General features: G+C 36.6%; 1 protein-coding gene across 1 annotated transcript in view; it reads left to right on the top strand.

The window, feature by feature from the left end:
• HACE1 (HECT domain and ankyrin repeat containing E3 ubiquitin protein ligase 1) overlaps positions 1-16,893 on the top strand; it is a 218,603-nt gene that overhangs the window by 175,952 nt on the left and 25,758 nt on the right. Inside the window, 4 exon segments of the mRNA XM_017878558.1 lie at positions 73-170; positions 355-442; positions 4,945-5,094; positions 5,620-5,816. Coding sequence (XP_017734047.1) covers positions 73-170; positions 355-442; positions 4,945-5,094; positions 5,620-5,816 — 533 coding nt within the window.

The following is a 16,893-nucleotide window of genomic DNA, read 5'->3' as shown; positions in this document are numbered from 1 at the left end:
ATATGTGTGAACCACAAAGTGCTTGTTATTGTAAGTTTTAATATGTAAAATTAACCAATGCTACATATTTAGATTCTATTTTTAGGAGTAGCTGTGAAGTTGTGTCAAAAGCAAATTGTGCAAAGCTAAAGCAAGGGATTGCTGTACGGTTCCATGGAGAAGAAGGCATGGTGGGTATAAAAGATGACGATGTAGAAATCACTGTATGTAAAGAAAGATTGAAATGCCTTTTGAATAAAGTTTAATGTTTAGTTGATAAAGGAAGAAACTTTATATTTAAATTTTGTTATTTAGAAAAAAATTTCCCAATATAACATATTGCTGTTGATGCTTAATTTTATTTCTTGAATTCAGGGTCAAGGTGTTGTGCGTGAATGGTTTGATATTCTGTCCAATGAGATAGTCAATCCTGATTATGCATTGTTTACCCAGTCAGCTGATGGTAAGTTTACGGTCTAGAAGACTTTTTCTACAACTTGTCACATTTTTCACACTATTTCAGTACATTTCATTTTTGATTTCCACAGCGGACTTGTGAGCTAGGTGGGATATTCTTATTTTATAGATGAGAAAACTGAAATTCAGAGTTTTCATCTGCATTCACACAGTTAATAAGTAGTAGAATCATAAATGGAACCTGACTCAGTCTAACATTTTTTCCTCTTAACAGTTGGTTCCCAGATGCTTGTCTCAAGGATTAGTGTTGGCCCCAAGGAGGTTTCTTATCAGTCCTTTATAAAATAAAACTGAATTTGTTCAATTTAAGGATTATCCTCTAGTCTACTTTTTTTGAGTTAAATTTTCATTTCATAAATTAATGGTGCTTGTAGATGGCCTTAAACAAATACAAGTCCCTATTTGGAAAATAAAATTTGCTAACTCTATTTATAGAGTTTCCAAGTTTTAAAATATATTGCTTAGGAAAACCAAAGTCTAGAAATCATGATGTAAAATTTCAACTCTTAATCTATTTATATATACTAACTTTATTTTCAGTCATTTTAAGAGATCAAGACCTGGCTACTATAAAGCTCTTATTTAACCATATAAAACAGATAATTAACCCTCCTTGTTGAAATGGTACTTGTGACTTATAGAGTTGTAATTTGCTATTGTAGACTAAATGGAAATAGTTATCTCATTCGTGTGAGATATTTGAGAGCTCTCTAACTTAATAAAGACATATTCCAAGTGAAGGTGGGATTTCAGCTTTCAAATGCTTTGCACAGTCGCTCGTTTTTTCTGAAAATCTCTTCTTTCCCCAAATGTTTACATTCTTTTATCAGGAGAGAATACTTCATTAATTGTAGCTTCTGATTGCTTCCAACCAAACTAGCAGCAAATCCCTATTTGATAAGAAGGATGATTTTAAGGGAGGCATGTGGGAGCAGGCTGCAACAGAGCTAGGCTGCTGCAGGCATTCATCCCTGTGATGGGCTTCTTGGATACACTTTGAGTATTTGAAATTGCATAGGAACATGGAACTGCCCGCTTTAACTTGGTAACCTTTGTGAGGTGAATTTGGTGTCTTTGTGAATGACAAGTTCAGTGAACCCCTGAGTTTAATTATTTAGGCCTAATCTTTGAAGCTAGATCTAGCATTATATTTTAGACTGACCTCTTCTCTTTATATCCTTTATTCTAAGTCTACTTAGCTTAATATCTGAAAAACAGATTTGGTGTGAAATCATTAGTTTGAGGTACTTCCTTAATGTTACAGATTTGTAGCAGAGCAAATGTTGAAGTACATAGACCCATAAAGTTTTTTTTTTTTTTGAGACAGAATCTCACTCTGTCACCCAGGCTGGAGGGCAGTGGCATGATCTTGGATCACTGCAGCCTTGACCTCCCGGGCTCAAGGAACTGTCCCACCTCAGCCTCCTGAGTAGCTGGTATGGCTAAGGTGGGAGGATCACCTGAGCTGGGAGACCAGCCATGGTGCCTGGCTAGTTTTTGTATTTTGTAATTTCTCTATTCTTTTTGTGGAGATGAGGTTTCGCGATGCTGCCCAGACTGGCCTCAAACTCCTGAGCTTGTGCTATCTATCCGCCTCGGCCTCCCAAAGTGCTGGGATTACAGGTGTAAGCCACTATGTCTGGCCAAACATTTTGATTTATCTTTTTTGTAAGCCATATCGGTCTCCTCTTTGGGGTCATAATATTAATAAATTAAAATCAAGCTGAAATATTTTCACACTCTTAGGTTTAGTTGACAAAGAGAATTACATATAGGAATCAAGAATTTCTAAATGTGGCGAATGTTTGGGTATACCCGATATCTATAATAATTTTTTTAAAAACTTGTTTTCTAATGAAATTAAGATGCTTACAGTAGTGAAATAGTATAGTTGTTATGAATTTGTCCTTTGGGTTTATACACGGTGAGAATCTTGACTGCTGTTCTTTTGATATGATCTTGGGGCCAGTAAACTTAATTTTCTGCACTTTCGTGTCCTCATTGTAAAATGGTGATACCTGGCTGGGCACGGTGGCTCATGCTTGTAATCCGAGCACTTTGAGAGGCCGAGGTGGGCAGATGACAAGGTCAAGAGATCGAGACCATCCTGGTCAACATGGTAAAACCCCGTCTCTAACTAAAAATACAAAAATTAACTGTGCATAGTGGCATGTGCTTGTAGTCCCAGCTACTTGGTAGGGTGAGGCAGGAGAATCGCTTGAACCCAGGAGGCGGAGGTTGTAGTGAGCCGAGGTTGCGCCACTGCATTCCAGCCTGGTGACGTGGTGAGACTCCATCTCAAAAAAAAAAAAAAAAAAAAGATGATAACCTATGTTTTGTAATGTGGTGAGAATTCAGTTAGCTAATATGTGAAAATGCTTAGTCGGTGCCTGGCATATGGAAAGTGTAAATATTATATGCTGTTATTATCATTACATGAAAATGATATTATTGTATACTAGGATTTTTCTGAGAGCATGAAAATAGTTGGGGGAGTAACAGCTATATATATATTTTTTGAACTTAAAATTTATCATAAACTTTTAATTCTATTTAAAATTTTGAAGTTAAAAACTGTTACTCCTTTTCTGAAGATTTTCTCCCTATATGTTTCCTTTTTTTTTTTTGAGACGGGGTCTTGCTCTTTCCCCCAGGCTGGGGGGCGGTGGCCGGATTCCCGCCCCCTGCAAGCCCCGCCCCCCGGGTTTCCCCCATTCTCCTGCCTCAGCCTCCACAGTAGCTGGGACTACAGGCGCCCGCCGCTTCGCCCGGCTAGTTTTTTGTATTTTTTTAGTAGAATGTTTCCTTTTTTTAAAAAAAGTCTCCTTATCCTTTTTAAGTATCTAGATTTCTCAGAAAGTAATTAGAGAGGGAATTAAGCACAGAGCTAGGGGAGGAAAATAGAATCATCAGAAATCTTTGTAGCCCTAATCATTCATTATTTTAACAGGTAAAAAATATTTGTGATTATTCTTAGAATATTATATTTTTGGGATTATGATTATATTTATCTTTGAAGTCTGCCTTTATCTCACAAAGCTTTGCTTTGGCTTTTAATATCAGGTCTTGCTTCATGACAGGGAATTATTCTCCAAAGGTCCTTAACAGTGAATGATGAGACTCACATGACTTATTAATACCATAGGATTCCAAATTTGTACCTTAATATCTAAATAAACTAGTTAGCAGTTTAACCTGGTGTCAGCACTGAGAAATCAAAGATCAATGAAACAGAGTGAATTATTATCAAAATGACTAAACATTTCACTTTCCAATACATTTCTATCTTTTATTTTTCTTTGAAGCTATTTCATTAGGTTTATCAGTTACTTCTTTTAGCCCAGGCATTTACGATAGTAGTATATAGCATGAGCTCATGATGTCTTTGTTGAATGAATGAGTGAATTTGTAATATGAATTAGTGGCCATCACAGAAAAATAGGAAAAATAGGAAAAGAAAGTTATTTAAAGTTGAGGTTTTGGCATTAGGTTTTAACTTTTAACTAGTAGTATTTTTTTTTTGAGACTTTTTTTTTTATGGTGGTGAAATACACATAAAATTTACCACTTATAATATTTGAAAGTGTGCAATTCAGTGGCATTTAAGTACATTCAGTGTTGTGCAACCATTGGACACTATTTTCAGAGCTTTTTCATCACCCCAGGTAGAAATTCTGTACCCATCAAGCAGTATCTCCCATATTCCCTTTCCTCAGCCTGAGGTAACTGCTAATCTACTTTACCTATCTATAAATTTGCCTATTCTAGATATTTTATAAAGGTGGATTCATACTCCATTGCATTGGATTTTCATACTAATTGGTAACTATTGCCCTTGCCATGTTTACTTTCACCTCAGAGGTAATTGTTAGAAAGACACGGTTACTTGTGGACTGAGGTGATTTTCTAATCATTATTAAAACAGGCATCAAGTTCATTGACTAGGCCTGTCACTTAAGAACAGTTGTACATTTACAATTTTTAGTTATTCTCATAGTGTTCTCCTGAAGAAGCAAAAAATACTTACTGCACTGGCACATACAGATGAATGGGATAATGTCTGTCCTAGTGAACAGTCTATTGCCATACTGCCTAGGAAACTGTGTATATGTGCTTGTGTGTGTGTGTGTGTGTGTGTGTGTGTGTGTGCGCGTGCGCGTGCGTGCAATCCTCTGCTGTATTATTTCCGGAATGTCTCTGATGATCAACTAATTTCAGTCAAAAGTACTCTAAAATTTTCTCTCTGCTGTAGATTACTGTGATAAATATGTGTGAATTAATGGTTATCTATACTTAAAATTCTACTTACCACCTGTTATATATTCCACAAAGAACATTTCTCTGGAAGTTTGTACACAATGTCACCTTAGTTTGTACACAGTGTCACCTTAGCTGAAGTTGTATGTGATTTAGTTTATCTGCATTGAAGTGATCTTTCTTCTGCATATAGATTCTTAATAATATATTATTTTGTATTTATTTCAATAGGAACAACTTTTCAGCCTAATAGCAACTCTTACGTAAATCCTGATCACTTGAACTATTTTCGGTTTGCTGGGCAGATCTTGGGATTAGCATTGAACCATAGGCAGCTGGTCAATATTTACTTCACACGATCCTTCTACAAGCACATTCTTGGTATGACTCTATTATTATTTCTGTAGACATTTATTTATATTGTTTTCCTTTCAGTTTGAGGAAAACTAGATAAGCAGTAGCATTTTGGATGAGATAATTTTTATTTGATTGGAGACCATCTATATATGTAAGGTATTTGAGGTCTGAAGGAGAAAAAAATGACCTACATTTTTTTTTGAAACACTTTCAGCCAAGTTAGTTTTTTTTTTCAATTTTAGTATGTGTATGTTTATACTAAGAATACATTTCAATATGAATATACTTAAGATAATTGGCACTTTTGAAGTTTATAATAACTTCCTGAATAGCTATTTCAAAGAAAGATTACATTGTAACAATGTGAAAGAAACACAGGCTTAATTTAACAGACTTTCAAATTCAGGAATCCATTTAAAATATGCTGTGGATAAGATTATATTATATTTTGCAGTTTTGCAGAATATCTGTAGAGGGCAGTATTTTACCATTAAATAGATAAGGGAAGGCAGAAACAGACTATAACTGTTGTATGTTTGCATTTTTTAGGTATTCCTGTAAATTACCAAGATGTGGCATCCATTGATCCAGAATATGCCAAAAATTTGCAATGGATTTTAGATAATGATATAAGTGATCTGGGTCTAGAACTAACTTTTTCTGTTGAGACTGATGTGTTTGGAGCAATGGAAGAGGTGCCTTTGAAACCTGGGGGTGGGAGTATTCTTGTGACACAAAATAACAAAGTGAGTATTTCAGTTTTTACCTTAACCATTGTTTGTAACTTGGCTCTGATAGTTTGCTAGTTACTCCAAATTATTCTGGCACTTGTAGAAAAACTACAGTATCATAACAGATAAAACATTTAAGTTAATAAAACTATCAAATGTTAGATTTTGAATTAGAAAGGATTATTTTGATAATTGTGCTAGCTGTGCTGAGGTGGTTCCTAAAAAAGTCTAGAGCACTTCAGCTGATAGTATAAATTGGGCATATGCATTTTGAGAAATTTGATTAGAAATGTAAGCTTAAATGAAGATATTTGCAAAAATTGCTCTTTCATGTTTTTAAAGTACGATATTAAATAATTCTAATAGAGAAAAGAAATGCCAGTGTTTAAGCTTTCCACATACTTTTGCGATCCAGTAAGTTTGTTTGACCTTTTGATATTTTTTGACTTTATAACTTGATTATTTATTTATTGAGATGAAGTCTCACTCTGTCGCCTAGGCTAGAGTGCAGTGGTGTGATCTCGGCTCACTGCAACCTCTGCCTCCTGGGTTCAAGCGATTCTCCTGCCTTGGCCTCCTCAGTAGCTGGGATTACGGGGGTTCACCACCATGCCCAGATAATTTTTGTATTTTTAGTAGAGACGGGGTTTCACCATGTTGGCCAGGCTGGTCTCAAACTCCTGACCCCAGGTAATCTGTCCGCCTCAGCCTCCCGAAGTGCTGGGATTACAGGTATGAGACACCATGCCTGGCCTTATTTTTATTTATTATTACATCTCCTCTATACATTTTATTTAAAAATCTTTGCATGTGTTTTAAATTTCACTGTTCAAAGTCATAATATGACTTTAAGATTTAATACGGTTTGATGTTTTAATATGTTATATGGGGTATTTGGAGTTAGAAAATATCATACAAATTCTAGTTCTGTTGCTTACAAGTAGCAACTTCTGGTTGAACAATGCTGAACTCCCCCCATCCCCTTTTTTTAGCTGAATTATAATTCCAAGACATCTTCAGAATCAATTAGCTATAAGAAACAATGTTCACTGAGCCATTTTTAAAACTATAGATTTAGTAAAATGTGGATTATTTTAAAAGGGTTATATTTAACAATTCTTCAAACTCAGACAGAATTGTTATTAGCATTTTGTAAAATGAAAACACAGCACAAAATTAGTTGTATTGGGTAGTTTTCTATAAAAATAGGTTCTTGGTTTCAGATATATAAAGGGAATTAGAAACTTATTAGCAAGCTACATAATTTTACCTTTGAAACTTAAGATACTATAGTATACAAAAAAAATGAGATTGGATTCTTGGAAATAAAGTCAGGAGCTGAGTTCTTTCACATTCATTCTTAGAAATTTTAAATTCTACCCTCTCATTTTACACGAAATGACACTAAGCCTAAAGAATTAGTGGCAAAACTGGGGCCAAAACCCAAACCTCCTAATTTAAAGTCTAATGTTCTTCATACTGTATGCAAAATTAGTTGTGTTGAGGAAGAACTTACTTGATTTTTAATGTAAGTCATGTTAAGCTGTAGAAGATTACAATAGTAAAACACTTAAATTAATTTTTAAACCTATATGATTTGCCAGTGAATGAAAATATTTTTAGAATCTTTTTTTAGATTATTCACCTTGTAGCATGTTTATTTTTTTATTTTACACTGGAGACCTACCCTCCGTTAAGGGTAATGAAGTCACAGAATCTTTATTAAGCAAATGATTGCCTTGATAAGAGAACTGTAAACATGATTCTTCTCTGTGAATACTGTATCTGGGTGAGATTTGTCACTCCTTTCAGTTATATTTTATATGACAAAGTAGAAAGATCCAGTAATAATTATATTCCAGTGTTTTGGGAGGCAGGGGGATTGCTTAAGGCCAGGAGTTCCAAACAAGCCTGAGCAACATAGTGAGACCTTGTCTTTACAAAAAATAAAAGAAATTAGCCAGGCCTAGTTTTATGTGACTGCAGTCCTAGCTATTCTGGAGGCTGAGGTGGGAGGATCACTTGAGCCCTGGAGCTCGAGGCTACAATGAGCCAAGATGACACCACTGCCCTCCAGCCTGAGTGACAGAGCAACATCCTGTCTCTTAAAAAAGAAAAAAATGTTTGTATGAGGTATATCTATATTTATGCTTGCATCTCCTAGCAGCACCCCCTCTTACTATGACATGATTTTGTTTAGATTTTAAAATATTGTTAATTTTTTTATATTTGTGTATTTTAATGAAATCTAGAAAGAAGGAAAATATTGACTAAGAATAAGAATATGCTCACATTGAGGCTATACCCTTCATTGTGCATCTCACCAGAGGTGGGAATACTATTTTAATATTAAAGAGCTTGAAACTTTAGTTTCTCAGTTTAATACTTTATATATTTACATTTTGTTTAATTGCTTGTTAATTAGAGGCTAACTTTTTTAAATAATTAGGAGTGTTAATAGCAGAGTCTTGATTATTAATGTTATACATTCTCAGCTTTCTTTTTTTTGATATCAACATTTCTCGCAATAAATCGAGCCTCTTTTTTCTAATGTTACCAGTATAGTAATTGTGTATCAAATTATTGGGGTTTCAACATACAGTGCTTATTTAATAAGCAACCTGATTCATGTAAAACTCTTAAAAATCTTTAGAAACACATCACATTTTACCTTGCTTAAAATTGTTAAGATACTCAATTTACAAAATGTTACTTTAAAATTTTCAAACCCTGTTTCTTAGAAATACTATTGATTTTTTATTTTTTTTTTTTTTTTTTTTTGCTTATATATTCTGTTACGAACTTTTCTGTTACTTTAGAGTCAGCTTTTTACTTTATAGGTAGAAAGTTTTTTCGTCATGTTTAGAGTTCAACTTTTGTAATTTTGAACTATTGAACCTTAAATGACTTGCTAAACTTGTTAGAGGGCCTGTGTAAACTGATCTCCACGTGGGGGAGGCACTTATTCCCAAGTTTTATTAAAAGACTTTGGTGATTATAAAGTGAAACTAAATAGATGAAAATACCTTTAATTTAAAAAACAATATATTAAATAAATACAAGTAATATAGGCAAATGTATATATGTATTAGTTCCACATTTGAAATATAATCTCTTAGTTAGAATATGGCCTCTTTTGCTCATATTTTCAATTCTAGTGTTTAAAATTGAAGCTATAGGGGTTTAAATGTTAACATCACTTTTATAATATTAGTCATAAAGTTCATCCAGGCTGGGAGAAGAAAAAAAGAAGATAGGAGTAAGATGGGGCAGGGTATCAGGGAATGGATGAAGTGGTATGGAAGTTGAATTATAGAGGTGAAACATTAAGCGGTCAAGTAGGAGTAAGGATGGGAAAAAGGAAATGTTCTGGGCTTACAGGAAAGCACAGAGGTGACAGAGCATGCTGTGTTTGGGAAACCACAAGTAGATCAGAGTTGTGGAGCTTAGCTTAGATTGCAAAGTAAGCAAGTAGAAAAAGATGATGTGGGGAAGGGAGAAAGTGGCCAAATTCTGAAAGACTTTGCATCCACAAGTAGTACTTTGAAAATTATTCTGAAGTCTGTGGAGATTATTGCAGATGTTAAAGAGGGAAGTGACATGATCAAATTTCAGTTAAAAAAAAAGAAAGAAACAACCAAACTCAGCTTAGAGTGTGAAGAATGGGTTGAAATGGGGTGGTACTGGAGTCAGGAAAACTGAGAGGAGGTTGTGGCATTTTGGTTTCGGGAAGCATGCATGAGGAATTATGTAAGGCAAGTGGCAGTGAAGATGGAGAAAATGGAATAGCTTTTAAGCTTTTGAGGATAATAGAATTTATAGAACTTGGTAATCGGGAAGATGAGAAAGAGGAAGGACTCAAGGATAACTGTCACTGTTGTGGATTGGGCCACCTAATGTCTGATAGTGTTGTCATCCTACTCTTCATCAACCTCATTATCATTAGTTCTGTTTTTTAGTGATAATAATTACTACTTACTGAGTACTTTGTGTGTTTCATATATCTGAACCATGTTCTTTGTGTTTCTCATTTCCTGTAACAGGAAATGAGAGATAGCTATTTCTTGAGATAGCTATTTCTCTTTATTTAGTGTGGAAACAGCCTTAATATTAAAACATTTGACATTTATTAGGTTTTTATAATGCGCTAGGCACTGTTTGATGTGCCTTATGGGTATTATACTTAACTCTGTGAGGTGGAGATACCCCTTTCTACAGGTGAGGAAACAGAATCGTATAGGAGCTAAGTAGCTTTCTCCATGCAGTCTGTAAATTTCAAGCCTGCTTGTTCAGGGGCCATCCTAGTCTTCTCTGTATAGTTCCAGTATTAGCATATGTGCTGCTGAGACAAGCACTCAAGCCTGCTTGTAACTACAACACTGCATTTCTTTAGAAATTAAATAACTGCCCAAGGGCACAAAACTTGTAACTGATGTTTTCTTATTTTAAATGGATGTCTGTAAGACAGTGTAACTGCTAGGCTTCTTATTTACTAAGGCAGTGAATATGAGCAAAGGAGCAAATATAAATTTAGTATGTTTTGTCGATTTCATTTTAATATGGTTTTCTTGCTAGTCTTACGTGATTAAATTTTTAATGCTAGCTTTGCATGATTTATTTAACATACACATTTAATGCACATACAAGCACAAAATATAGACTTTTATCCATAGATTATTGACTTAAAGTGGATTCTTTATATGCATCTTTAGAAAAGTATACAGGTTGAGCATCCATAATTCAGAGTACCCCAGAGTCTGAAACTTCTTGAGTACTGACATGAAGCCGTAAGTGGTAAATCCCATACTTGATCTCATATGACTGGGGGCACTCAGAACACAAGCATGCAACATACAGTTGTTTCAGCATCCCCAAAGGGAAAAAGACCCTCCCAGCCCCCTTCTGCTGCATATATATTTTTCCTTCAACACACCAAGATTCCCTCATGCAAGCATGCCCACAAGGGTAATAAAATGACACACGTGCAGGACGGATATGCCAAGCACTGGTTCCCCACAGTGTCCCACGTGGGGCCAAGTCCTGTGTGCATTTGTGCATTACTCACGTATTTTATTTTATTTTGCTTATTTTCTGTTTTGTGGTGCAGAGATATTGTTGGGAATATCAAAAAGGCCTTCAGATACCCCTGTGGGTAACAGTGACAGGAAAAAGAGGGAGCATTTGTCTTTATCCATAGCACAGAAAGTCAAGCTGTTGGAGAAACTGGACAGCGATATAAATGTGAAATGTCCTACAGAAGAGTGTGGTGTTGGAATGACCACACTATATGACTTGAAGAAACAAAAGAATAAACTGTTGAAGTTCTGTGCCAAACTGGATGAAAAGAAGTTAATGAAAAATAGAATAACACTGCATAAAGCTAAAACTGAAGATCTCAATTGTGTATTTAAAGAGTGGATTTGTCAGCATAACAGTGAACACATACCACTTAATGGTATGCCGATCATAAAACAAGCAAAGATCTATCATAATGAAGTGAAAATTGAAGGGAACTGTGACTTTTCAACAGGCTGGTTGCAGAAATTTAAGAAAAGACATGATATTCATTTTTTAAAGATTTGTGGCAATAGGGCTTCTGATCACAAAACAGGGGTGAAATTCATTGAGGAATTTGCCATGGTCATTGCTGATGAAAATCTGATGCCGGAACAAGTCTATATTGCTGTTAAAACATCACTGTTTTGTTGTTGTTGACTCAGAAGGACACTGACTACAGCTAATGAGACAGCCCCTACGGTAATTAAGGCTACCAAGGACAGAATAAATGTGCAGGGATGTGCTAGTGCAACTGGCAAGTGTTTTAAGTGTAAATTTGCTGTGATAGGCAAAAGCTTGTGTTCTCAATCTCTTCAAGGAATGAATTTCTTACCAGTCCATTATTATGCTAGCAAAAAGGCATGGATCACCAGGGAAAATATTTTATACCAGTGGCTTGTGTTTACTGCAGGGAAGCTGGACTGCATGGTGACTGCAAGACTTTGTTATTCCCAAACAACTGCTCTGCTCATCATCCAGCTGAAATTCTCATCAAAATAATGTTTTGCCATGTACTTTCCCTCAAATGTGACTTCATTAATTCAGCCATGTGACTGAATCAGTCACATTAGATCAATGAAAAATAAATATAACACTTTGTTGCATAGACTGCTAGCATCAGTGAACAGAATTGTAATTGTGGAAGGTTTTCAAAGGGAGTTTAATATGAAGGACGTTGTATATGCTGTTGCCAGTGCTTGGAACACAGTGAGTAAAGACACAATTGTGCATGCCTGGCACAATCTCTGGCCTGCAACTATGTTCAGTGATGTTGATGAGCAAAGGTGTGACTTTGAAGGATTCCATATGTCAAGTGAAAGAAATGATGTCTGACTGCCCTACATAACCAAAAAAAATACACCTTCAGAGTTTGTTAGTGAGCAGAAAGAAGTGGATATTGAAAAAGTGTGTAACACTGGTTATGAGGCTCCAACTGCTCATTCATTGATGATGAAGTAACCAAAATTGTTCCAAATGAAGGTGGTGGTGATAATAGTGATGATGAAGATAACGTTAAAACTGAAGAAGTGCCTATAGTTGACATGGTGAAAATATGGCATTCACAACAACAAGAAATCATGTTAGTTTATAAAATCAAAGAGAGGTTTCTAAGGCAAACACCATTGTTAATGAGGCAGATAACCCTAGAGGAAAGATTTAAAAATCCATACAGCAGAATGACTCCTCATTCGTAGAAGACCCACTTGCTGTTCTCTCAATTGCTTCTTCTCACCTTAAAACATAAAATAGTGTACAGACCGGGCACAGTGGCTCACACCTGTAATCCCAGCACTTTGGGAGGCCGAGGTGAGTGGATCACCTGAGGTCGAGTTTGAGACCAGTCTGACCAACATGGTGAATCTCCGTCTCTACTAAAAATACAAAAATTAGCTGGGCATGGTAGTGCATGCTTGTAATCCCTGCTACTCGGGAGGCTGAGGCAGGAGAATTGCTTGAACCCAGGAGGGAAAGGTTGCAGTGAACCGAGATCACAGCGCCACTGCACTCCAGCCTGGGCAACACAGTGAGACTCTGTCTCACAAAAAAAAAAGAAAAAAAAGAGGTGTACAGTACTTTTTTTTTTTTTCCCAAGATAAAGTCTTGCTGTGTCACCCAGGCTGGAGTGCAGTGGTGTGATCTCTACTCACTGCAACCTTTGCCTCCTGGGTTCAAACAGTTCTGCCTCAGCCTCTCGAGTAGCTAGGATTACAGGTGCCCACCACCACACCTGGCTAATTTTTGTGTTTTTAGTAGGAATGAGTTTTCACCATCTAGGCCAGGCTGGTCTCGATATCCTGACCTCAAGTGATCCTCCCACCTCAAGCCTCCCAAAGTGCTGGGATTACAGGCATGAGCCACTGAGCCTGACCTACAGTACCTTCTAATCAAAACAAAGCATTCCAAGTGGAGACGGAAAGCCTGCTATTTTTTGTTGCTTCTGTTTAACAGCTGGCACAGATACTCTGGTGATGCCTCTGTGCTGCTTTAGCTACCCTGAACATGTGATGTTTTTCACTGTATTAATGGTATACCTTTTTTTTTTTTTTTTTTTAAGCCATTAAGTAGTTAGGTGTGAGTAAGTATAAGAAAATGATTGCTTATTGGTAGCAGGTAAATTCGGTCAGGAATGATGGTGATGTCAAACGACCACAGATTGTGTCTACATGGGTGGCTGAGGTAGTGATGCCTTTACTTTCTGATGGTTCAATGAAACAGATTCATGTAATTTAGACTTGGGTGTCATTCCCAAGATAACTCATTTTGTATATACAGATATTCCAAAATCCAAAACACTTTGAAATCTGAAATGCTTATGGTCCCAAGCATTTTGGATAAGGGATACTCAATCTGTACTATGAGATTTGTTTTTTTACTACTCTGAAAACTTTTAAAACAGATAGTATAAGTCTACGGTTTTTCATGTTGAGTATACGTGTGTGTTATTAGGTGGATTTGAATGACTTTTTGGTATCTTCTGGTCAACAATGAAAACACATTTTTCTTGCATTTTAGATAGTATATTCTAGAAATTCACTTTAAAAATCACCAAACCTGTAAAATGGTAACCTGATCAGTATTTTCTTTTTTATTTGCTGGGAAATTTGTTTATTTCTTATTTGACTGATTCTTTTTTTTTTGACGGAGTCTTACTCTGTCGCCCAGGCTGGAATCTGTCATTGGCGTGATCTTGGCTCACTGCAAGCTCCGCCTCCCAGGTTCATGCCATTCTCCTGCCTCAGGCTCCTGAGTAGCTGGGACTACAGGCGCCCGCCACCACGCCTAGCTAATTTTTTGTATTTTTAGTAGAGATGGGGTTTCACCGTGTTAGCCAGATGGTCTTGATCTCCTGACCTCGTGATCCGCCCACCTCGGACTCCCAAAATGCTGGGATTACAGGCGTGTGCCACCACGCCTGGCCTTTTTAAAAAAATTATATTTAAGTTCTGGGTTACAGGTACAGAATGTGCAAGTTTGTTACATAGGTATACACGTGCCATGGTGGTTTGCTGCACCCATCAGACCCTCACCTACTTTAGGTATTTCTCGTAATGTTATCCCTCCCCTAGCCCTTCACCCCCAGCAGGCCTTGGTGTGTGATGTTCCCCTCCCTGTGTCCATGTGTTCGCATTATTCAGGTAACACTTATGAGTGAGAACACATGGTGTTTGATTTTCTGTCCTTGTGATAGTTTGCTGAGAATGATGGTTTCCAGCTTCATCCGTGTCCCTGCAAAGGACATGAACTCATTTTTTATGGCTGCATAGTATTCCATGGTGTACATGTGCCACATTTTCTTAATCCAGTCTATCATTGATGGACATTTGGGTTGGTTCCAAGTATTTGCTATTGTGAACAGTGTTGCAGCAAATGTAAGTGTGTATGTGTCTTTATAGTGGCATGATTTATAATCCTTTGGGTGTATGCCCAGTAATGGGATTGCTGGGTCAAATGGTATTTCTAGTTCTAAATCCTTGAGGAGTCACCACACTGTCTTCCACAATGATTGAACTAATTTATACTCCCACCAAAGTGTAAAAGTGTTCCTGTTTCTCCACAACGTCTCCAGCATCTGTTGTTTCCTGACTTTTTAATGTTTGCCATTCTTACTGGTGTGAGATGGTATCTCATTGTGGTTTTGATTTGCATTTCTCTGATGACCAGTGATGATGAGCATTTTTTCATGTCTGTTGTCTGCATAAATGTCTTCTTTTGAGAAGTGTGTGTTCATATCCTTTGCCCATTTTTTGACAGGGTTGTTTTTTTCTTGTAAATTTGTTTAAGTTCTTTGTAGAGTCTGAATATTAACCCTTTGTCAGATGGATAGATTGCAAAAATTTTCTCCCATTCTGTAGGTTGCCTGTTCACTCTGATGGTAGTTTCTTCTGCTGTGCAGAAGTTCTTTAATTAGATCCCATTTGTCAATTTTGGCTTTTGTTGCCATTGCTTTTGGTGTTTTAGACATGAAGTCCTTGCCCATGCCTATGTCCTGAATGGTATTGCCTAGGTTTTCTTGTAGGATTTTATGGTCCTAGGTCTTACGTTTAAGTCTTTGATCTATCTTGAGTTGATTTTTGTATAAGGTGTAAGCAACAGGTCCAGTTTCAGTTGTCTGCATATGGCTAGCCAGTTTTCCCCAAACCATTTATTAAAAAGGGAATCTTTTCCCATTGCTTGTGTGTGTCAGGTTTGTCAAAGATCAGATGGTATTAGATGTGTGGTGTTACTTCTGAGGTGTCTGTTCTGTTCCATTGGTCTATATGTGTGTTTTGGTACCAGTACCTTTCTGTTTTGGTTACTGTAGCCTTGTAGTATAATTTGAAGTCTGGTAGCGTGATGCCTCCAGCTTTGTTCTTCTTGCCCAGGATTGTCTTGGCTATGCGGGCTCTTTTTTGGTTCCATATGAAGTTTAAAGTAGTTTTTTCCAATTCCATGAAGAAAGTGAATGGTAGCTTGATGGAGATAGCTTGATTGAATCTATAAATTACTTTGGGCAATAAGGCCATTTTTACAATATTGCTTGTTCCTATCCATGAGCATGGAATGTTTTTCTATTTGTTTGTGTCCTCTCTTACTTCCTTAAAGCAGCGGTTTGTAGTTCTCCTTGAAGAAGTTCTTCACATCCCTTGTAAGTTGGATTCCTAGGTATTTTATTCTCTTAATAGCAATTGTGAATGGGAGTTCACTCATGATTTGGCTCTCTGTTTGTCTATTATTGGTGTATAGGAATGCTTCTGATTTTTGCACATTGATTTTGTATCCTGAGACTTTGCTGAAGTTGCTTAACAGCTTATCAGTTGTTTTCTAAATATACAATCATGTCATCTGCAAGCAGACACAATTTGATTTCCTCTCTTCCTATTTGAATACCCTTGATTTCTTTCTCTTGCCTGATTGCCCTGGCGAGAATTTCCAATACTATGTTGAATTGGAGGGGTGAGTGATGGCATCCTTGTCTTGTGCGAGTTTTCAAAGGGAGTGCTTCCCGTTTTTCCCTATTCAGTATGATATTGGCTGTGGGTTTGTCATAAATAGCTCTTACTATTTTGAGATACATTCCATCAATTCTTAGTTTATTGAGAGTTTTTAGCATGAAAGGCTGTTGAATTTTGTCGAAGGCCTTTTCTGCATCTATTGAGATAATCATGTGGTTTTTGCCGTTGGTTCTGTTTATGTGGATTGCATTTATTGATTTGCATATGTTGAATCAGCCTTGCATCCCAGGGATGAAGCTGACTTGATCGTGGTGGATAAACTTTTTGATGCGCTGCTGGATTTGGTTTCCCAGTATTTTATTGAGTATTTTTGCATTAATTTTCATCAGGGATATTGGTCTGAAATTCTCTTTTGTTGTGTCTCTGCCAGGTTTGGTGTCAAGATGATGCTGGCCTCATAAAATGAGTTAGGGGGGATTCCCTCTTTTTCTATTGATTGGAATAGTTTCAGAAGGAATGGTACCAGCTCCTCTTTGTACCTCTGATAGAATTCGGCTGTGAATCCGTCTGGTCCTGGACTTTTTTTGGTTGGTAGGCTATTA

The sequence above is a fragment of the Rhinopithecus bieti genome, unplaced genomic scaffold, assembly GCF_001698545.2.
Source record: "Rhinopithecus bieti isolate Rb0 unplaced genomic scaffold, ASM169854v2 scaffold_10614, whole genome shotgun sequence".
Taxonomy (NCBI): domain Eukaryota; kingdom Metazoa; phylum Chordata; class Mammalia; order Primates; family Cercopithecidae; genus Rhinopithecus; species Rhinopithecus bieti.
Note: the sequence above shows the minus strand (reverse complement) of the source record. Positions and strands in the feature narration are given on the sequence as shown.